The 23,392-nt window shown below is 37.6% G+C and overlaps 1 protein-coding gene across 5 annotated transcripts in view; it reads left to right on the plus strand.

Moving 5' to 3' along the window:
- The window catches only part of ARHGEF9 (Cdc42 guanine nucleotide exchange factor 9), a 170,693-nt gene that overhangs the window by 95,157 nt on the left and 52,144 nt on the right, over positions 1-23,392 (plus strand). For all 5 annotated transcript variants that reach the window (XM_023198450.1, XM_023198446.1, XM_023198447.1 and 2 more), the window contains exons 5-6: positions 14,193-14,425; positions 18,590-18,719. In XM_023198450.1, the coding sequence (XP_023054218.1) occupies positions 14,193-14,425; positions 18,590-18,719 (363 nt within the window). The remainder of the gene's footprint in view (positions 1-14,192; positions 14,426-18,589; positions 18,720-23,392) is intronic.

A 23,392-nucleotide genomic window follows, 5' to 3' on the forward strand; every position in this document is an offset into this window, starting at 1 on the left:
TGAAATCAGATTATTTGTGTTTTTTTTTTTTTTTGCTATTGAGTTGTTTGAGTCACTTATATGTTTTGGTTGTTAATGTTTTGTCAGATGGATAGTTTGCAGATATTTTCTCTCATTCTGTATGTTGTTGCTTCACTCTGTTGATTGTTTCCTTTGCTGTGCAGAAGCTTTCAGCTTGGTATAATCCCATTTGGCTATTTCTGCTTTTGTTTTTTTGTTTTTTTTTAATTTTTTTTTTTATTTTTTATTTTATTTTTTATTATTATACTTTAAGTTCTAGGGTACATGTGCATAACGTGCAGGTTTGTTACATATGTATACTTGTGCCATGTTGGTGTACTGCACCCATCAACTCGTCAGCACCCATCAATTCATCATTTATATCAGGTATAACTCCCAATGCAATCCCTCCCCCCTCCCCCCCACCATGATAGGCCCCGATGTGTGATGTTCCCCTTCCCGAGTCCAAGTGAGCTCATTGTTCAGTTCCCACCTGTGAGTGAGAACATGCGGTGTTTGGTTTTCTGTTCTTGTGATAGTTTGCTAAGAATGATGGTTTCCAGCTGCATCCATGTCCCTACAAAGGATGCAAACTCATCCTTTTTTATGGCTGCATAGTATTCCATGGTGTATATGTGCCACATTTTCTTAATCTAGTCTGCTTTTGTTATCTGTGCTTTAGAGGTATTACTCAATAGAGTCTTTGTGCATATCAATGACCTGAGGCATTTTTCCAGTGTTTTATTCTAGTAGTTACATAGTTTCAAGTCTTAACGTTTAAGTCATTCATCCGTTTTGATTTTATTTTTTCATATGGTGAGAGATAGGGGTCTAGTTTTATTATTTTGCATATGAACATCCAATCTGTCCAAGACAATAAATTGAAGAGGCTGTCCTTTCTCCAATATGTGTTCTTGGTGTCTTTATTGAAAATGAATTGGCTGTAAATGCATGGGTATATTTTGGGATGCTGTATTCTGTTCATTTGGTCTATGTGTCTGTTTTTATTTCAGTACCATGCTTTTTTGGTTACTATAGTTTTATAGTATATTTTGAAGTTAGGTAGTGTGATGCCTCCAGCTTTGTTGTTTTTGCTCAGGATTGCTTTGGCTATTCTGGGTCTTTGTGGGTCCATATGAACCTTAGGATTTTTTTTTTCCCATTTCTGTGGTGAATGTCATTGGTATTTTGATAGAGATTGGATAGAGATTGCATTTAATCTGTAGATTGCTTTCAGTAGTATATTTTAACAATATTCAATAATATTAATTAATTGCATTTAATCTATAGATTGCTTTAGGCAGTACATTTTAACAATATTAATTCTTCCCATCCATCAATATGGGATATCTTTCCCTTTTTGTGTGTAGTTATCAATTTTTTTCAGCACTGCTTTTTAGTTTTTATTCTAGAGATCTTTCACTTCTGTGGTTAAATTTATTCCTATTTTTGTAGCTATTTTAAATGGGATTGCTTTTTTGGTTTCTTTTTCAGATTGTTAATTATTGGCAAACAGAAATGCACCTGCTTTTTGTATGTTGATTTTGTATCCTGCAACTTTACTGAACTTGTTGATCATTTCCAGCATTTCATATGTGTATGTAGTCTTTAGGTTTTTCTAAATATAAGACTTTATTTCTAAATATAATATTTTCTAAATATAATATCATCTGCTAACAAGGATAATTTGATTTCTTCCTTTTCAATATGGATACCCTTTATTTCATTCTCTTGCCTACATTGCTTTGGCTAGGACATGAAGTACTATGCTGAACATAAGTGGTAGAAGTGGGCATTCTTGTCTTGGTCTAAATCTTGGGGGAAAGGCTTTTGATTTTTTTCCTGTTCAGTATGATGATAGCTGTGGGTTTGTGATATATGGCTTTTATTATTTTGATGCATGTTCCTTCTGTACCCAGTTTGTTGTCTTTTTATCATGGAGGGATCTTGAATTTTATGAAATGCTTTTTCAGCATCTGTTGAAGTGATCATATGGGTTTTGTTCTTGATTCTGTTACTGTAATGTATCACATTTATTTATTTGCATATGTTGAACCAAACGTTTGTCCCTGGGATGCGACCCACTTGATCATTGTGAGTGATCTTTTTAATGTGTTGTTTAATTCAGTTTGCTAGTATTTTGTTGAGAATTTTTACATCTATGTTTGCCAGCAATATTGGCCTGTAGTTTTCTTTTATTGATGTGTTTTTGTCTGGTTTGGGTACCAGGGTAATGCTGGCCTCATAGAATGAGTTTGGAGTATTCCTCCTCTTCATTTTTTTGAAATAATTTGCATAGAATTGGTATCAGTTCTTTTTTAAATATTTGGTGGAATTCAGCAGTGAAACTATAAGGTCCTTGGCTTTTCTTTGATGAGACATATTTTATTACTGTTTGGATCTTGTTACTTGTTATTGGTTTGTTCTGGTTTTCTATTTATTCATGGTTCAACCTAGGTACGTCATATGTATCCAGGAATTTATCCATTTCTTCTAGGTTTTCCAATTTGTTTGCCTGTAGTTGTTCATAGTCTCTGTAATGATCCTTTGTATTTTTGTGGTATCAGTTATATTTTCCCTTTTCCCCTCTAATTTTATTTATTTGGGTATTCTTTTTTTCTTAGTCTAGCTAAAGGTTTGTTGATTTTGTTTATCTTTTCAAAAAAAACTTTTCATTTCATTGATCGTTGGTATTTTTCAGCCTTAATTTCATTTATTTCTGCTCTGACCTTTTTTATTTATTTCCTTCTACTAGCTTTGGGTTTGGTTTGTTCTTGCCTTCCTTATTCTTTGAAGTGACTTGCTAGATTATTTATTTGAAGACTTTTTTTTTTTGATGAAAGCTTTTATTGCCATAAATTTTCCTCTTTGTACTGCTTTTGCTGTATTTCATAGGCTTTGGTGTCTTGTGTTTCCATTTTCATTTGTTTTGAGAAATTTCTATTTTTTAAAAGAATTTTGTTATTTACCCACTGGTCATTCAGGAGCAATACATTTAATTCCAGTGTATTTGTATAGTTTCTTAAGTTGCTCTTGTTACTGATTTCTAGTTTTATTTCATTGTGGTGAGAAAAGACACTTGATATGAATTTGACTTTTTAAAATTTGTTGAGACTTGCTTTGTGGCCTAACATATGGCCTATTTTCAAGAATGTTCTATATGCTGATGAGAAAAATGTGTAGTCTGCAGCAGTTGGATGACATGTTCAGTTATTTTCAGTTATGTACATTTGGTCTATAGTGCAACTGAAATCCAGTATTTCTTTGTTGATATCTTGTCTGGATGATCTGTTCGTTGCTAAAAGTGGGTGTCGAAGTTCCCTATTATTATGGTGTTGTAGTCTATCTCTTCCGTTAAATCTACTAGTATTTGTTGTATATATTTGGGTGCTCCAGTGTTGGGTGCATATGAATTTATAATTGTTATATCCTCTAGCTGAATTGACTCATTTATTATTATATCATGACATTCTTTGTTTCTTCTTATGGTTTTTGACCTGAAGTCTATTTCATATGATATATGTGTAGCCACTGCCGCTCTTTTGTGGTTTCTATTTATATGCAATATCTTTTTCCATCCTTTCACTTTTAGTCTATATGTGTCTTATTCACTAGAAACTCACTTAAAGAAGTGAAATTCTTGTAGGCAGCATATAGTTGGATGCTGTTTTTTTTTTAAATCCATTCAGCCACTCTCTTTTAATTGGAGAATTTAGTCCCATTTACATTCAGTGTTATTTTTGAAAGGTAAGGACTTACTACTGCCATTTTGTTATTATTTTCTGATTGTTTTATAACTCCTCTCTTCCATTATTTTACTACTTTCTTCCTTTGTTGTTCAGTGATTTTTCTCTGGTGGTATGTATTAATTCTTTGCTTTTTTAAGTGTATCTTTTACAGGTTTTTGCTTTGTAGTTACTATGGGGCTTAGAACATCTTATTATAAACTGATGACAACTTAACTTTGATCAAAAGAAAAATTAAGAACTAAAATCTCTACAATTTAAGTCCATTACTTCCACATTTTAACTTTTTGTTGTCTCAATTTACATCTTTTTATATTGCCTATCCCTTAATAAATTGCCTTTTTTTTTTTTTTTTTTCTGAGATGGAGTCTTGCTCTGTGTCCCAGACTGGAGTTCAGTGGCACGATCTTGGCTTACTGCAACCACTGCCTCCCGAGTTCAAGTGATTCTCCTACCTCAGCCTCCTGAGTAAGCTGAGATTATAGGCACATGCTACCACACCCAGCTGGTTTTTGTACTTTTTAGTACAGATGGAGTTTCATCATGTTGGCCAGGCTGACCTTAATAAATTGTCATTATTTTTGATAGATTTTTTTCAGTCTTCATACTAAAGCTCTGAACGGTTTACACACCACAATGCAGTGTTTGTCTGCATAGTTTATTCTGAATTTGTCTACATACGTTTACTAGTTTATTTTATAACTTCAGATGTTTTCTTTTTACATAGTAGTGTTCTTTTAAGATTGAAAAACTGGCTTTAGCAGTTCATGTAAGACAAATCTTCTGCTGATGAATTCCCTCAGCTTCTGTCTGGGAAAGTCTGTATCTCTCCTTCATGTTTTAAGGATGACTCTGCTGGGCACAGTATTTATGGGAGGTTGTTTTGTTTTGTTTTGTTTTGTTTTCACTCAGTACTTTGAGTATGTTGCCCCCTTCCCTCCCGCCCTGTAGGACTTACCCTTGAGAGTTTGATTATTATATGCCTTAGGGTAATCTTATTTAGATTGAACATGTTTGGTAGTCTTTAACCCTATACCTGGATATTTATATCTTTCTCTAGGTTTGGAAAAGTCTCTGTTATTATTACTTTGAATAAGTTTTCTACCTTTTGTTCTTTCCCAACATCTTCTTTAAAGCCAATGACCCTTTGGCTTGCTCTTTTGAGGCTATCCCCTAGATCTTGTTGGTGTTCTTCATTTATCTCCTTATTTTTTCTCTTCTTATAGTGAGTTTTCAAATAGTCTTAGAGCTCACCGATTCTTTCTTCTGCTTGATCAGTTCTATTGTTGAGATCATCCCATGCATTTTTCAGTTTGATTATTGTATTTCTTAGCTTTAGGATTTCTGTTTAATTTTTTTAAATTTCAATTTCGTTGTTAAACTTCTGTAATACATTTCTGAATTGCTTTTCTGTGTTGTATTGGCATTTTCTGAATTCCTGAAAATTGCTATTCTGCATTCTTGATCTGAGAGCTCACACAACATCATCGCATTAGGGTCAGTCACTAGCTCCTTATTTTGTCTATTTGGGAATGTCATGGTTTCCTATTTGCTCTTTCTATAAATATATGTCTGTGCATTTGCATTGATGGATTAGTTCTTTATTCCAGTCTTCACTGTCTGGCTTGGTTTGGTCTTTCAGAAGTACGTCTGTCTAGCGGTTTTGTGCAGAGTGACTATTTAGCTCCTTTAGCCTGAGATCACTGCCTCCCTTTCAACACTAGATGGCACCTGGAACCCAGATTTGACATAGTCTTTCTCAAGTTCAAAGTGCTACCCATCCTGGATGGGGAGGAATCCCAAAGATATCCCAGCTCTGTGGGAAGCTGGATGGAGGTTTGTTCCCAGAGGACTGATGAAGTGTGCCTCCTGCAACGTGATGCTGTTGAACAGCCTTTCTGATTTGGTGTCTTTTTTGAGTTCAGGTGAAGGGAAGCTGTGGAGTTTCACGTACTGGGTGTTGCTAACCCCATCCCCACCCTCTAACTCTAGCTGCCTTTGGGATTTTTTACTCTGCAGGTGTTCAAGAGGCTTCTTACAGGTTGAGGCAGGAAGAATTTTTCTGAAAAGGGATCTAAGATGGTGGAGAAGCTAGCTGTCCACTTTTACTTTTTCCAGTATAGGAACCTTGATTTTGAGGGTACCTTTCTACACAGTGCCTGGCAGCTTGGAGAAGGAGCTATTTTACGTTTTGCTTGCAGTTTTTCTGTTCTCTGTGGCCTCTGGGATTGTCACAGCTTCAGTCATTGAGTTCTGGAATATTCCTTTTGATAATCTTGGCAGTGGCTAGTTCTTTTTGGTTTTCTGTGGAGGAGAGTAAAGCTACATAACTTATACTGTGCTATTTTGGTGACATTCTGTTATGAGAATTATATATTTTGTTAACAAGTCTTTTGTCACATAAGTTATTTGCAGACATTATATCCCAGTCTGTGGCTTAGCCTTTCATTTCCTTAACTGTGTCTTTTTAAAATTGTCTGTATTTATAGAGTATGTGAGAAATTTTTAACATATGTATAATGCATAGTGATCAAGTCAGGTTTTTGGGTACAATGCATTTTTTTTAAAAAATATAGTCATCCTACTCTGCTATTGAACATTGAATGCATTCCTTCTATTTTATATTTGTACCCTTTAACCCACTTATATTCATGTTCCCCCTTCTCACCCACTCACACTTCCCTGTCTGTTATTTTTCCACCCTCTACTTCCATGTGTTCCAATTTTTTAGCAGCCCCAAATAAATGAGAACATGTGATATTTGTCTTTTTGTGCCTGGCTTATTTCACTTAAGACAATGACCTCTAGTTTCATCTATGTTGATGCAAATGACATAATTTCATTCTTTTTATGGCTGAATACCATTCCATTGTGTAGAAGTACTATATTTTCTTTATCCATTCATTTGTTGATGGACACTTAGCTTGATTCCTTATCATTGCTATTATGAATGGTGCTGTGGTAAACATGCAAGTGCAAGTATTCCTTCGATATAATGATTTATTTTATGTAAGTCGATACCCAGTAATGGGATTGCTGGATTGAATGGTAATTCTATTTTTAGTTTTAAGAGTATCTTTTGAAACGCATAAACTTTTAATTTTATTGAAATTCAGTTTATCGCTTTATTTTATTTTATGGGTCATGCTTTTTGTTTCCTACTTTCTTTGCCTATCTCAAAAGCATAACGATTTTCTACTTTTTTAAACATAGAAGTTATATAGTTTTGTTTTTTACATTTAGGCCTATGATCCCTTTTGTGGTAATTTTTATATGGCACAAAGTGCAGATCAAGGTTAATTGGTTTCTGTATGGATATTTGTTAAAAAATACTAATTCCCCTAATGAATTGCCTGGGCACCTTTGTCAAAAATCAATTAAGCGTATATGTGGAGATCTATTTTTTGGTACACTCTTCTGTTCTAGTGATCTATATGACTATTCTTGTAATAGTACCCCGCTTTCTTGATTAATATAGGTTCATAGCAAGTCTTTAAGTCAGATAGCATAACTCCTCCAACAGAGTTATTTTTCAAAACAATTTTAGCTATTTTAGGTTATTTGTATTTCTATATAAATTTATGGATAATCTTGCCAAATTTTACCAAAAACAAAGAAAAACCAACCAGTGTTTTGATTGTTACTGCATTAAATATGTGGATCAGTTTTGGAAACATTGATAATGATGAGTCTTCAGATCCATGAACATTTAACTGTTTATTTCTATTTTTTTGTGATTTCTCCCAGGATTGTTTTCTAGTTTTCATTCTATGATTTTGACCTTTTAAAATTTGATTGTTTTAAAAAATATTTAAAGTATAAATTTAAGATGTACAATGTGATATTTCGATATAAATGATGAAGTGATGACTACAGTCAAACAGATTAACATATCATCTCACATAGTTACTTCTTTGTGGTAATAGTGTCTAAAATCTACTCTCTTAGCAAATTTCCAGTGTATAATACAATATTGTTGACTCTACTCCCCATGCTGTGCATTAGATCTCTAGACTTTTCCTACATAACTACAACTTTGTGCCCTTTGACTTATATCTTCCCATTTTCTCCCACCCCCTCACCTCTGGTCACTACCATCATAATCTGTTTCTGTGTATTCATTTTTTTCCTTTTGATTCCACATATAAGTGAAATCATGCAGTAGTTTTCTTTCTGTGACTAGATTATTTCATGTAGCATAATGTCTTCTAGGTTCCTCCATGTTGTGATAAATGACATAATCTCCTTCCCCCCTTCCTGTTAAAGTCTGAATAATATTCTGTTCTGTGTCTCTGTATGTATATGTTACATATATATATATATATATATATATATATATATATATAAAGAAATTAAAAATAGAGGTAATTTATTAAAATAGAAGCAACATATTACATATACATATACACCCCACAGTTTATTTACCCATTTATCCATTAATGGACACTTTGTTTGCTTCCCCATCTTGGCTATTGTTATTAATACTGCAGTAAACAAGGGAGTGCAGATATCTTTACAAGGTGGCAAGTGCATTTCCTTTCGGCATATACTCAAAAGAGGGATTACTGGATAATTTGATAATTCTATTTTTAATTTCTTTGGGAACATCTTAAAGGTATTATTTTCCACAGTGGCTGCTGTACCAATATGTATTCCTACTAATAGTGTACAAGGTTCTCCTTTTCTCTAAACCCTTGTCAACACTTGTTATGTCTTATCTTTTTGATAATATCCATCCTAATAGATGCTAGGTTATTTCTCATTGTGGTTTTGATGTGCGTTTTCCTGATGATTAATGATGTTGAGCATCATCATATACCTGTTGGCTATTTTTATGTCTTTTCTGGAGGAATATCTGTTCATATTCTTTGCTCATTTCTTAATTAGTTTATTTATTTGTTTTTTGCTATGAAATGATGCGAGTTCCTTATATATTTTGAATATTAACCATTTATCCGACATACAGTTTGCAAATATTTTCACTCAGTCCATAGGCTACCTTTGCATGTTGTTGATTTTTTTTTTTCTGCATAGAAGCTTTTTAATTAGATGCAGTCCCACTTGTTTCTTTTTGCTTTTGTTGCCTGTGCTTTTGGTGTCATATGAAAAAGCACAGCAGTAGTGCTTTTAGTAGTTTTATGATTTCAGCTCTTATGTTTCAGTTTCTTATGCATTTTGAGTTGAATTTTGTGTATGGTGTAAAATATGGGCCCAATTTTATTCTTTTGCATATAGATATCTAGTTTTTCCAACCACATTTATTGAAGAGACTATACTTTCCCCATTGTGTCCTGTTGGTGCCCTTGTCAAAAATTAGTTCACTATATTTGCTTGGGTTTATTTCTGGATTCTCTATTCTGTTACATTGGTATATCTGTCTGTTTTTATGCTAGTAGCATACTGTTGATTTCCGTAGCTTTATAATATTGTTTGAAATCAAAGAGTGTGATGCCTCCAACTTTATTTTTATTTCTCAGAGTTGCTTTGGCTATTAAGGGTCTATTTTGGTTCCATAGACATTTTATATATGTTTTTGTCTATCTCCATGAAAAATGCCATTGGAATTTAGATAGGGATTGTGTTGATGTGTCGCTTTGTGTAGTAGGGACATTTTAACAATATTGGTTCTTCAAATCCTTGTACATGGGAAATCTTTCCATTTCTTTGTGTCTTCTTCAGTTTCTTTCATCATGGTGTTTTGGTTTTCTGTGCACAGATCTTTCACCTGCTTGAATAAATTTATTCCTTAAGTATTTCATTCTTTTTGATGGTATCATAAATATGACTTTTTAAAATTTCTTTTTTTGATACATCAGTGTAGGTGTAAAGAGTACAACTGATTTTTGTACACTGATTTTTTTGGTATCCTGCATCTTTACTGAATTCATTTATTAGTTCTAACAGTTTTTATTTATTTTGGGGGGGAGTCTTTTGGGCTTTCTACTTACGTAATTATCTTATATCCAAATAGGGCTAGTTTACTTCTGATCCAATTTGGATGCCTTTTATTTATTTTTCTTATCTGATTGCCATGGTGAGTATTTCTAGTACTGTTTTGAATAAAATTGGCAAGAGTGGGCATCCTTGCCTTATACCAGATCTTAAAGGAAAAGCTTTCCATTTTTCAATATTGATTATGATGTAACCTGTGGGCCTCTCATAAATGGCCTTTCTTATGTTGAGGAAATTTTTTATATTAATACCTAATTTGTGAAGATATTTTATCCTGAAAGGATGTTGAACTTTGTGAAAGCTTTTTCCACATCTATTGAAATAACCATGTGGTTTTTAAATTATTCCTTTTGCTGATGTGTAATGTATCACAATAATTGATTTGGCTTTGTTAAGCTGTACTTGCATCCCAGGAATAAATCCCACTTGGTCATGATGTATGATTTTTTTGATATGTTACTGAATTTGGCTAGCTACTATTTTATTGAGAATCTTTGTACCTATGATCATTAGTGACACTGGCTTGTAGTTTTTTTCTTGTTTTTTTTTTTTTTTTTTTTTTTTTTGACAGAGTTGCGCTCTGTTGCCCAGGCTGGAGTGCAGTGACGCGATCTCGGCTCACTGCAAACTCTGCCTCCTGGGTTCACACCATTCTCCTGCCTCAGCCTCCCGAGTAGCTGGGACTGCAGGCACCCACCACCACGCCTGGCTAATTTTTTTGTATTTTTAGTAGAGACGGGGTTTCACCATGTTAGCCAGGATGGTCTCGATCTCCTGACCTCATGATCTGCCTGCCTCGGCCTCCCAAAGTGCTGAGATTATAGGCATGAGCCACCACACCCGGCCCTTTTTTTGTGTTTTTGTCTGACTTTAGAATCATTTGAGAGCATTTAGTTCTTTTATGTATGTACGTACGTATGTATGTATGTATGTATGTATTTGAAGAGTTTAAGAGAGATTGCTACTATTCTTATCTGAGTATTTGGTAGAATTCAGTTGTGAAGCCATCTGGTCCTGGGATTTTTTGTTGTTGGGAGATTTTAAATTTCTACTTCAGTCTCTTTATTTGTGAATGTTCAGGCTCTCTATTTCCCTTTGATTCAATCTTAGTAGGTTTTATATTTCTAGGAATATATTCATTTCCTCTGGTATTTCCAAGTTGTTGTCATATAATTGTTCATAATAGTCCCTTGTAATCCTTTTCATCTCTGAGACATCTTTTGTAATGTCTTCATGTTCATTTCTAATTTTATTTACCTATATGCTCATTTTCTCTAAAAGCCAAGTTAGTTTTGTTGATATTTTTCCCTAAGTTCTTCTGTTCTCTGATTTACATCTGCTTTGATCTTTTATTTTTTTTCCTTCTGCTATCTTTGAGTCTACTTTGTTCTTCTTCTCGAGGTGTAATATCAGATAGTTTATATCAGATTTTTTTAATGCTATCAACGTCCCTGTTAGAACTTTTTTTGCTGCATCCCAAAGGTTTTAGTATGTTGTGCTTTCAATTTCATTTGTCTCAAGATATTTTTAAATTTCTCTTTTGATTTTTTCTTTGACCCATTTGTTATTCAGGGATATGTTGTTTAATTTCTACTGATTAAGAATGTCTAGTTTTCTTCCTGTTACTGACTTGTAGTTTTATAGCATCACGGCCAGAAAAGATACTTGATATGATGTCTATCTTCTTAAATTTGGTAAGACTTATTTTGTGGTATAACATGTGATCTATTCTGGACAGTATTCCATGTGTGCTTTAGAAGAATTTGTGTGATAGCCTATCTGCATAGGTCAGCTTTGGTAACACGTGGTAGTGAAACTGGAACCCCTAGTTTGGGACCCTAGAACTGTTTGCAGGTACACGAATGGTAGCTGTGCTGGGTCACTGGGCCAGAGCATCCAGGGAGACAGTGGGCCAGAGCATCCAAGGAGGCAGTACTTACTACTGTCTCCTTGGATGCTCTGGCCTAGTAATGGCTTAAGTACCTAGAGAATGCAAAGGCTCCTGTGCTGGGTCCTTTGGCCAAGGCACCTGTGGTAGGGGTAGCTCAGGCAGCTCTGGACATGGGAGAGGGAAAGCTCTGGTGGATCAGGGATCTGGAGAATGTGAAAGCTGTTGGCCTGCATCACCCCTTCCCACTGGGCTGTAGTAACCACAGCAGCAGTTGGGCAGTTATGGGTGGCTCCAGGAAGTAGAGAAGAAGAAGGGACATGGCTCAGGCACAGTTTTTTGTTGTTGTTGTTGTTGCTGTTTGTTTGTTTGTTTTCTCCTAAAACTGAGAAGGAAAAAAAACAACCCATGGACCCTTAGCAGTATAAGCTGCAGGGGGTCTGCTGTTACTGTACTAGCAGTTGGTTTTCTTAGCAGTAAAAGCTGAAAAAACCTCTGGGGTCTGTGACTGCACACTGAAGGATCTTGAGAGGTAAAATCTATAGGAGGTACACAGTGGCTATGAGGGCTGTTGAGGTCCTTGACAGAGAGGCCTACTGGGGCTGTGTGTCAAGCAGGCCACGGCAGATCACTGCAACTCCTGCTGCTTTGCTGATACTGATATAACCAATCCCTATCCTTTGCTCTCTGCTGTCTCCAGATATCTAGGCTATATCTGTCTTCTCAGAGATCTGGGTGGGATGAAACTGAAGCTGGTCATTTGGGCAGTGTCCCATAAAGCTGGGGAACCTTGTTGTATACTCCTGTCTTCTTCTCCCTGTATGTAGGACACAAGATCCAAGGAGTTTCCATTCCATAATGAGCAGTGCCAGCTATGGGGATGGGGTGATGCAGGCAAAATGAAACTATTTTTCCTACTAGTTTTGTGTATTTGTTTTCTGACTTTTTCTTTCACTATGTTGCTGTGGCTTCTTAAGTGAACCCCTAAGCTCTTCCAGAATTATTTTTTGTTCATGGATAGCTACCAAATTGTTGTTTGCTGAAGAAAGGAAGGCTGATATTTCCTATTCTGTCATCTTACTGACATCCTCTCCTAAAAGTTGATTTCTAATTATTTAACATTTTTTCGGCTGCTGGTGTAAAGGTATTTTAAAACGTCAGTTTCCTATAGTCTATTGCTATTACACAGGAATACGGTTGATTCTTGTACACTGACTTTGTGTCCTGACACATTACCAAATTTACTAATTGGTTCCAGTACTTTTTTGTAGATTTCTTAGGACTTTATGCATATACAATTATGTCATCTCTGAAAAAAAAGACCATTTTATTTCTTCTTTTCTCAGTCTATATTCTATTTCCTTTTTTTATTTCTTATTTCACTGGTCAGGACATACAGTACAGTGTTAACTAGAAATGATAAGACCAGGCATTTTTGTCTTATTCTGATCTTAGGGGCAAGCATTCAATATTTTACCAAGTAATTAGCTTAACATTTTTCATAGGTGCCCTTTATTACATTGTGGTAGTTTCTTTCTATTTCTAGTTTACTGATGTCTTTATCATAAATTTATTTTCTCAAATGCTTATTCTGCATTATTGAAACAATCATGTAATTTTTCTCCTTTAATCTGTTAATGTGGTGAATTGGATTGGGATAAGTCTCTCCTGATCATGGTATATTATTCTTTTTATGTGCTATTTTGCTTGTTTTTCAACCCTAATATAACAACTCCATCTTGATTTTTTTGTTGATCAGTTTCTATTGCCTATTGTTTCTCTTGGGTTTTATAAATATTTTCTATTCTAATGCATTGGGTTATCTTTTATTAAGTACTTGTCAATGTATAATAAAAATTATAGAGATTTTTTAAAAATAATAACCATATAAAACATACCCAGATTCCCCTGTTGTTAACATTTCACCATTTTGTCTTACCATTTGAGTGTGTTCTCCCTCTCTCTCCTGACTCTCTCCTCTTCCCCTCTCTTTATATACATATTTATATGTCCATATATACATATACACACACTCATACATTTTTTTTCTCAGCCATTAGTGTTTAACTTGCATGCATCTTAGATTCCTTACCTCTAAACACTTCATCACATTGTGTTTCCTTAGGGACATTTTATGGAGATAATATCAGGGTCTGGATTATGTGATTCCTTCATACAGATATTTATTTATTTTTAGCTTTTCCAGCTATTCTCAGTGGCAGGGTTTGTCTGCAACAACTTAGTCTGTCATTTCCAGAAATAGAGTCACTGATCTCTTGCTTTTTGTGATCCAGTCCCAGAGTTTTATTGCCATGCTGTGTTTTACTCTTGTTAGGACCGGTGTTCCCTCATTACCCATCTTTTACAGAATGTCCTACTGTTGCTATTTACTCATTTTTCTATAATAATTTTATAGTCAGTTTGTCTTGTTACTAAGTAATTTGTTTTACTATTGTATTATTAAATTATGAATCAATTTAAGAATAATTGACTTCATTATCATTTTAATATTTCTGCCTAAGAATATGATCTGTCTTTCCATTACTTTAAGACTTCTTTTGGGGTCCTCAGTAGCCTTTTCTTTTCTGTTTTTTCTTTTCCCACAGCAAGATGGATTCTGGATATACTCTGAGTATTGTAACAACCACCTGGATGCTTGCATGGAGCTCTCCAAACTGATGAAAGACAGCCGCTACCAACACTTCTTTGAGGCCTGTCGCCTCTTGCAGCAGATGATTGACATTGCTATCGATGGTTTCCTTTTGACTCCAGTGCAGAAGATCTGCAAGTATCCCTTACAGTTGGCTGAGCTCCTAAAGTATACTGCCCAAGACCACAGGTAAGGGATTGAGGGAGTCAGGAGTGAATGAGGGAACTTCCTCTATCTGTTGGTTCTCATTGAGAATACATGTCCTTTTGCCCTTTCTGAGTTTCTATTAACTTATCTACAAAATAGGATGATACATTCTTGATCGCCTCATAGCCAACAGGGTACAGAAGGCAGAGCTATCACTGGCTTTGTTACTCACACAAAAGGAGGGTCCAGGGCCACTATATTTGGGTTAAAATCTGAAATCTGCCTAGGGCTCCAGCACCACTAAAGCATATAAGATATGATTTGTTAGAGAAGCAACATCAACTCAAAAATGAACCCAAAGATGTAAACCAAACCAACTAGCCCACACCCAAGGCCTAATGCATCTGGGTCTGAAAGTTAGCCCCAAGGAGACCAAGCAATGGAGCTAAATCATACTTGTGGACTGATAATATTCACTGGGTAAATTATATATGGCATAATTCATCTTAAAAGTTCCAGAAGAAAGTTTTTAAGCATAGCTCAAAGCTATGTTAGTTTCTTAGGCCAAAACAACCTCAGAGCTTTTAGGGGGTTTGGTGTGCACCAAAAAGATAGGACATTCAATTTGGATTTGCCATTTCTGTGCACTTTCACCTTGTGACTGGAACTCCTGCTTCAAAGTCCTCTTGACATCTAGGTTCCTGATTCCCTCTCCTCCCCCGTCTTGCGCTCCACAGTGACAGTAGAGTCGCTCAGGCAGTATCAGGCTACATCAATTCCTGCCCTTTCTCAGAGTGACCTGTTGGGCCCAGCACAACTCCCACGACATGGACAACCCCTTTTGGCAGGTCTCAGGAATCTCTATTAAGATGATGGCTCCTGCCATGCATGTCAAGAGTAGCTTGGATTTGAAGGCAATTAAAGGCTGATGCCAACTTGGAAGCTTAGTAAGATAAGTGTTCAGATAGGTAGGGCCGAAGGCCTCTAAGGGAGAAGATTAGATGACAAATGATAAATAGAGAAGAATACTGACTTTGCTTACAGATGATTGACATATATTCCCTACCTTACCTTCCTTAAGTTGATGAGAATGAAGACTGCATGTAAGAGGGAGGCTAGCTGACATGGCTGGAAGTAGAAAATCTTTGTTCTGTTACTCTGCCCAGTAAGAGGCTGGGCCCAGACCTCATCTGAGGGCTTTGACCAAGGTTAGGCTGAACCACAGCCATTCCTTTCTTCTCCTGCCGACTGCTAAAACTAGTAGGACAGGTTAGAGATGGGCACATTCCCCCCTAGCCATTTTGAGAAAGGCAGCCAGCTAAAAATGGCAAAAATAGGCAGTATGGGACACTGACAGTGAGGAATCCATGGCTGGGTAGTCTTGGCGTAGAGGAAATGAACGTTCTCATGCCAGGACTGCACAGTAGAACTTTCTGCAACAATGCAAATAGTCTATATTTGTGTTATTCAGTATAGTAGTTACCGATCACATGTGACTATTGAGTACTAAGAAACATAGCTAGTGCAACTGAGGAACTAAATTTTAAATTTTACTTAATTTTAATTAAATATGGCTAGTAGCTACCATATTGGACAGTACAGCTCTGTGCTTTGCTTCCCAGAAAGTGGCTTAGAGCACTGATCTCCTCAAATCAGAGAAAGGAAAGGTACAGGGGCAGAAAATGGGTCCAAAGAATAGGAGCACTTAATTATGTTAGCAGCTTCTGTGCTGCAGTCTTCCCTTCTGTCACCACTCTACCTCCTTCTAAGTGTCAGGCTCAGACATCTTGCCAAGGAGAAACTTTAATGATGTCACAGAGCCCAAAAGATCCTCATATGTTGGAGCAACTAACTGTAAAAGAATGAAATGTAACAGAAAAAAATGTAGAGTGTTACCATTGCATCTAAGATAAGAAATAAATAGCTCAAGGACAGGCTGAGAGTTTGTTTTGAAGAGACTTAGGAAGTGTTAGTTGGCCATAAGCTCAATATGGGTCAGCAGTGGGATCCAGAAGAAAAACTGATAATAGCTAACATTCATTGAGGCTCAGAATAAAGGCTTCTCTAACATATTTGTCTTGAGACAGAATAGATTGGTTAGGAAGTGTAGTGAAAAGCCTTTCACTGGAGGTGATACTGTAATATTGTTTGAGAGCTATGGCTCTGACAGGTGTGCAGAGCACAGATTGGAGTGACGGATGCAAGTTAAGAGGAGGTACTATATAGGATCTTCCTGGCAATTAGAAGTCCTTTTCCTCTGCCTTTCTTTGGTCATCAACCCACTATTCAATGTTGTGGGTGTGCAGTTGTGCAGTTGTGCAAAGATGTGCAGTTGCACATCTTTTTTTTTTTCTTCTTCCATTTAAAAAAAAAAAAATAGTACTGAGAGATTGAGCAGACTAGTGACCACAAGGCATTTTCAGTTTCTCTAAGGAAAGGAGTTAACACTGAACTATAATGCATCCTCTTGTCTTCTTAGTTTATTTTAGCCCCCACTGAATGGCTGAGATCTCCCTATCAACCTGCCTTTCTCAAGCGCCATTCAATTGGAAATCAGAAAAGAATAGCAGAAAAAAACTGGACAGGATATGTAACTCTCATGTCTGCTATCCAGGGTCCCAGGATGTGAGGCCAAGGGTTATACTTCTGAGACTGGGGGTTTTAAGAGGCATCCCATGTGATGTCTTTACTACAGAAATGTTTGATTTGTAATAGTAATACTATTAACATTTGTTATATGCCAAGAGTAAAATAGTTTACATGGATGATTGTATTTAATTTATGAAACCTTTAGTAAACGATACTTTTCCCCATTTTACAGATGAGGAAATTGAGTCAGTGAGAGAGGGAGTGAGACTTGCCAAAGGCCACACTGCTAGTCAGTGAGAAAAACTGATATTTGATCCCACAAAGTCAAAGTCTGGCTTCAGACTTTGTGTTCTTACCGACTGTATATACTACATTCTGTTTCTATATTGTGCAAAAGCAAATGTGAGGATGATATTTCACAGTGATTTTGGGCAGAAGCTCCATAGAAATAGATGATGGAAGAGATGGTAAGGTGGTCTATACTGCGTCATGTGTGAGGCTTCCTTTTTGGTCCTTGGCTAGCTGTATCAGATAGGACACAAAAAAAGTGATGCAAAAAAATAGCGGCCTATTTGTCTCTTATGTAAAAGAAGTATGTATTCTGAAGTTTATGACTGGTATGGCGGTCCCATGGTCACGAGCACCCTACAGCTATCAGAAGCATGAGCACCCTACAGCTATCTGCTATCCTATACCTAGGGTATTGACCTTGTCCTTATGGTCCAAGATGGCTACCAGAGGTTCGGCCATCACATCAACATTCCAAGCATCAGGATTGAGTAAAGGCTAAAGAAGGGTTTGCTCACTTCCTTAAAGGTGATTTCTCAGAAGGCCTACCTGGTAGAGCAGGAGCACCATCATCTTGGACAAACACCACCACTTTAAGTTCCAGCTCCCTTTCTAGGCTCATGCATTTCAAGAAATCACTTCTTTTCTAACTACAAGCAGCCAGAAAGAGCAGATAATAAGAGAGCTCAGGCACAGAAGGAGGTCAGGGGAAAGTCTCTTGGGTAACTGCCAAACTTCACCCTCATACAATGGGCCCCAGTAAAACAGTGGGCCTTAATAAGCACATTCTTTTTCCTTCAGGTGCACTAAGATAGAGAAGATAAAAGCAGACTCAGGGGATATGCCTGCAGCTGCAAAAAGATGTATTGGAACAGACACACAACTCTCTCTCCCAGATAAGCACAACAAAGAGGCACAGAAACAGTCTATGCCTCTGATAAACTCTCCCACCCTGAATCCTTAAAAACTCTTAGTCTGTAAGAAAGTGTGGCTCTGACCTAACTCAGCCAGCCACTCCTCTCAGGTTTATTTAAAATCAACCTCTCCCTCTTGACTGAAAAGCCATCCTTCATGTTTCTCTCCTCTTTCTTTAATTCTTATACTACTCAACACTTCTATTTACAGATCAGTGTACAAAACTTAGTTACATAGTCATTTTTGCTGAAGCAAAAGATAGGAAATGTAGTCTTTAGGTGGTATGGGTTCCCATCTGAAAATCAAGACTCTGTTACTAAGGAGGTAGAGGAGAGTGGATGTTAAGATTGGCACCTAGCACATTGGTTCTCTGGCACATTGGTTCGTTCAACTTGCACTCTTTTGTTTTCACAGTGACTACAGGTATGTGGCAGCTGCTTTGGCTGTCATGAGAAATGTGACTCAGCAGATCAACGAACGCAAGCGACGTTTAGAGAATATTGACAAGATTGCTCAGTGGCAGGCTTCTGTCCTAGACTGGGAGGTAGGAAACTTACCAACCAGGGTATTGGGGAATCTGAATAGCTTGGCAAAAGCTTCCCATCTTAGCTAAGGAGAGGTGAAGAGGAATTAGTTTTGAAGAGCACCAGGAAGGATTTAGATTAGACTCAAGGTAAAATTTCCTGCTAGTGAGAAGTGTTGGATACTTGAATAACTTTCTAAGAAGATTGGAGAAATTTTTGTGATATACTTCATTGAGAAATGAAAGGTTCATTTCTTTAGGTATTGCCAGGGAATAATTGGGTTGACTCAGTAGCCTTTCAAAGCTCTTTCTGGATTTATGACCAACAGGTTCACACTTAGATAAGAAGTAGTATATACTAATTTACTTTCAGACATAGAATACGAGGTTGGTTCTCCTGTTCCCAACCATGCAGGATAGCCAACATACTTTTTTTCTTTTTATCAGTTATATCACCTCACCCTGACACATCTATTAGGTCTCTCTATTAGGCCTGTACAGTCTAGGCCACAACCATCATCCCTGCCAAATCCACAGTTTTATCATCTGTTTTTAAAATAATACCTGAGAGCCTTCCAGTTCATTGCAGACAGCCATGACTTCTCTGAATTCTGAAAGACCTTTCCTTCCTAGATGCCCATCTAAAGAACCAGGAGTAATGACATTTCACATATGTCTTGCAGACCCAGGTTGTGCAATCTGATAGTCTGCTGGCTAAAATAACCAAGATGGGAGAGGCTGGACATGCTACTAGGGAGGGATTAGCAATCTTAAGCCTTGTGGTCACAATATAGAGGTAGGGTCTGCTCCCAATTCCCCTGACCTCAACTCAAGTGTCATTTTCAGTGATTAAGAGGTAGTATCTCTCTTAATACTTAAAGTATTTTAGCCCATTCCAAGGGAACCAAGCATCATCCTCACAAACAGCTACTTAACCAAGGCCCAGAAAAAAGTCATCTTCCTTTTATTCTGCTACCTCTGTCCTACCTTAATGTAGACTGCTGAAAAAGACCACAGTTCTGATCAGCTGACATCCTTTTGGGTTATATTTGAAGGATAATGTTCCCATATAAGTAGAACAGCACTTTGATTTTCAGAGAAAGGAATTTGTCTAGATGAAGAGATCCTCATTCTGTTAAACAGAAGCCAGCACTAGGCCAGACTTACTAGAAAATTGTGGGTCCTTTTTTCCTTGTGTTGGCCTTGCTTTGGCCATTTGCCTGATTAGAGGCAGAGAGCTGGACCAAATGACTTCTAGCAAGCCCATCAACTCTAAAACACTCTAAAATTAAGGTGGATTAGCTGGCCTTATTCTCTCTCGTTGGCAAGGTTTTTTGTAAGAGAAGGTGCCCAGCAGCGGTTGTCTTCCTATTCCCTGGAGCATCTCCCCAACTTCCTAATGCCTAGAAGACCTTCTAATTCCCCTGTGTGCTCTGGGGCATCAGTCCTTGGAGCAGGAGCCATGGGGAACCAAAAATAGCATGAAATTCCCTGGCCTACCCAGGGAGCTTCAGTAGCACCAAGCTCAATAACACTGGGGTATGATTTAAAGACTCAGCACCTCCAAAGGAATTTCCTGCATGTTTGTCTGGATGGGGCTACAAAAACACGGTTCTAACAGTTTCTGCCTCCTTTGTTAGCCTGATTGATTGGTACTCTAATTTCATGTAAGCCCACACATCCCTTGTACGCTCCTGCTTGGTGAAGCCTTTCTTTATCTAAATTGACATCTTACTTCGTTCAGGCTGCTATAACAAAATACCATAGACTGGGTGGTTATAAACAACAGAAATTTATTTCTCATAGTTGTGGAAGCTGGGAAGTCTAAGATAAGAAACCAGTAGATTCAGTGCCTGGTGAGGACCCTCTTCATAGACTGTTGTCTTCTCATTGTAACCTCACATGGCAGAAGGGGTGAGATAACTCTTTGGGGTCTCTTTTATGAATGCTGTTCCCATGTAATTCATGACAACCTCATTCTCATGAGCATCATCCCCCAAGGCCTCACTTCCAAATGCCATCACAGTAGAGATTATGTTTCAACATGTGAATTTTATGGGGATACAAACATTCAGCCTATAGCAATTTGTAGGAAGAAAAATTCTTCATGGTCTTCTTGTCAGACTGAAGTCACTGTGGAACATTTCAGAGGCCAAGCCTAAAGTTTCTGTCATATTCGCCATACCTGTGTTAAAGACCTCTAGAATGTCAGAATCACAAAGACTCTTGAGGACTCCCCCTACAACCCCGATGATTCTTGTGTGTATACACATGCACATATGCACATGCACACATACTCTCACACACTTACTCTCAAACACCTTGCAGTGATAGTGGAAGACAGACAAGCAGAGAGAGGCTTATTTCCTACCAAGGCCACACAGCAAGTCAGTGACAAAGCTGGAACTTGAATCTAGTCTCCTGATTCCTTGTGCGTTGTTTTCAGTAATGTACCACTTATTCCTTCAACCTTCTGCCTCTCACAGCCCAACTGCTGTTCTTTGTGATACTGCAGTGACTTGCTTTTTGTATGTAGTAAAGAGTCTACATTTAAATAAGACAGTGAGACTACCTTGGGGAGGTCATCCAAATCCCAGTCAGGTGGTGGGTGAGGGCTGGGGAGTCTCCCCAAGAAAGCAGTGAGACATGGATACTCCATGGCTTGATGATTATTAGGATTGGTGGCTCAATTTCAGATTCCCTGGTATAGGTTATTTGTGCATTCCACCTGCCCAAGAAGTTGTCTAGGCAGGGAGAGATATTCTGCCAGATTGCTGAGGACTGCTGTGAACGGACCATGCGAATCAAGAACAAAGCACCATATTTTGCTGTCTCTGCCACCCCCTTGCCTCCCAGATGTTTGAACAAACAGAGTGGCTGTCAAAAGCATCCACATGATGATTTCAGCTTCATTTGTCAAATGAAAAAGAGGAGTCATCGGGAAACCTTCAGAGCTTAATCTCCCTTGAAGAGGAATTTGGAGGGTAGCATGCAGGCAATTAGTGTCTGCTCAATAAATCAGAGTGTCTGGCTACAGAGCAGGAAGCCTTGCATTATATCAAGGCCTGACCCTTCTCTTAGCTTATTCCATGAACATTCTTGATCTCTTTGCCCAACTCTGGTTATTATCCCTGCCCTCTACCATTCTGTAGGGACTAGAGTTCCTGAAGTACCTCCTTTTACCCCACCCCCGAAGACTCCTGAAAATCAAATGGATGAGTAAAAGTGTCAGTCATCTCTCTACTAATCAATACATTAGAGCAGTATGCGGGAGCAGCAGGGAGAATAATCTGTTCCCAGGGACTGCAGTTTCTGGGAAATTCCTATTTTTAATTTCTATGACACTGAGGTTTGGTTGAGCTGTCACTTTGCCACCTTGCACACTCATTTAGTCCACTTGAAAACAAGGGAAAGGTAACATATCCTGGATAGCTTCTTTTTAATCTTTTTTTTTTTTTTTTTTTTTCTGGAGATTTGTAGCAGGAACTTAAGATTGTAGCTCATGTTTGGGAGCTTGATTATGTGTGGTTGTGATTTCCTCTTTGTGGTATCCCTCTCCTCCCAGCCTGGTTGTGTAATACCCAAAGACCTGTTCCAGTTTACTATTTGATGATTGAATCCAAAGAGTTGGAGGAAACAAGAAAACCCAACATGATAAAGGCAGCAAAAGCATCTACTTAAAAGCTAAAGTGGCTTGATGAGGCATACTCCTGGGACCAGAAGATCAAATGTAGGGCTGGATGGATTTGTTGTTCCTCTTCCTTCCTGTCAGTAGGCAGCATTGAAAATAAACTAGTTAAAAAGTATGGTATTCCCCTTATCCTTTCCCTGGATCTGCTCAGATTATAGCCCCACATCAACTGGCCTATAATTAGAATGGGGTGAAATCGGGCAGAATGGGGTGAATTAGAATTAGAGGCCTCTTCTCTCAGGCTCTGACCCCAAGGAAGGAAGGTAGATAAGCTGGCAAGAAAGCTTTGGGTAGTTTTTTGTGGCCACTGTTCATTCCACACCTATTGATTTAGTTGTCAAACAGTATTTATTGAGTACTTAAATATCAAGTACTCTGTGTCGGACCTTATTCTGTGTTCTGCAGATACATCAGTGAACACAACAAAGTTTCTACTCTCATTGATTTATATTCCAATAGGGAAAAGAGGCAACAAGCATATCATCAGGTAGATGGGCCTCTGAAGAAAAATAAAGTAGGATAGCAGGTTAGGGAGTAATGGGGGTACTAGCTGAGGAAGCAACAGTTAAGAACAGACCTGAAGGAGAGGAAGGAGCAAACCGTGTGGCTTTCTTGGGGCACAGAATTCCAGACAGAGGTGAAAACAAACACAAAGACCCTGAAATATGGGAGTGTGTGCTAAAGGAACAACACGGAAGCCGTTGTGCCCAGAGTGGAGTAAGTGAGCGAGAGAGTGGGAGCAAATGAAGTTAGGGAGGTGACTGGAGGTCAGATCCTGTCTTCATAAGACTGACTTGTTAGTTTGAGTGAGATGGGGGCCACTGGAGGGTTTTTGAGCAAATACGTGAAATTATGAGATTTATAATTTGAGCATTTCCCCTCATATGCCAGACCCTATGCTGGGCAATGAGGATATTGAGATCAATGAGATGTGGCCTTGAATATCTAGTGAGGACAAACATATTCCAGCAGAGGGATCTCTGTGGGCAAAATCTTGGAGGAA

The sequence above is a fragment of the Piliocolobus tephrosceles genome, chromosome 12 (assembly GCF_002776525.5).
Source record: "Piliocolobus tephrosceles isolate RC106 chromosome 12, ASM277652v3, whole genome shotgun sequence".
Lineage (NCBI taxonomy): Eukaryota > Metazoa > Chordata > Mammalia > Primates > Cercopithecidae > Piliocolobus > Piliocolobus tephrosceles.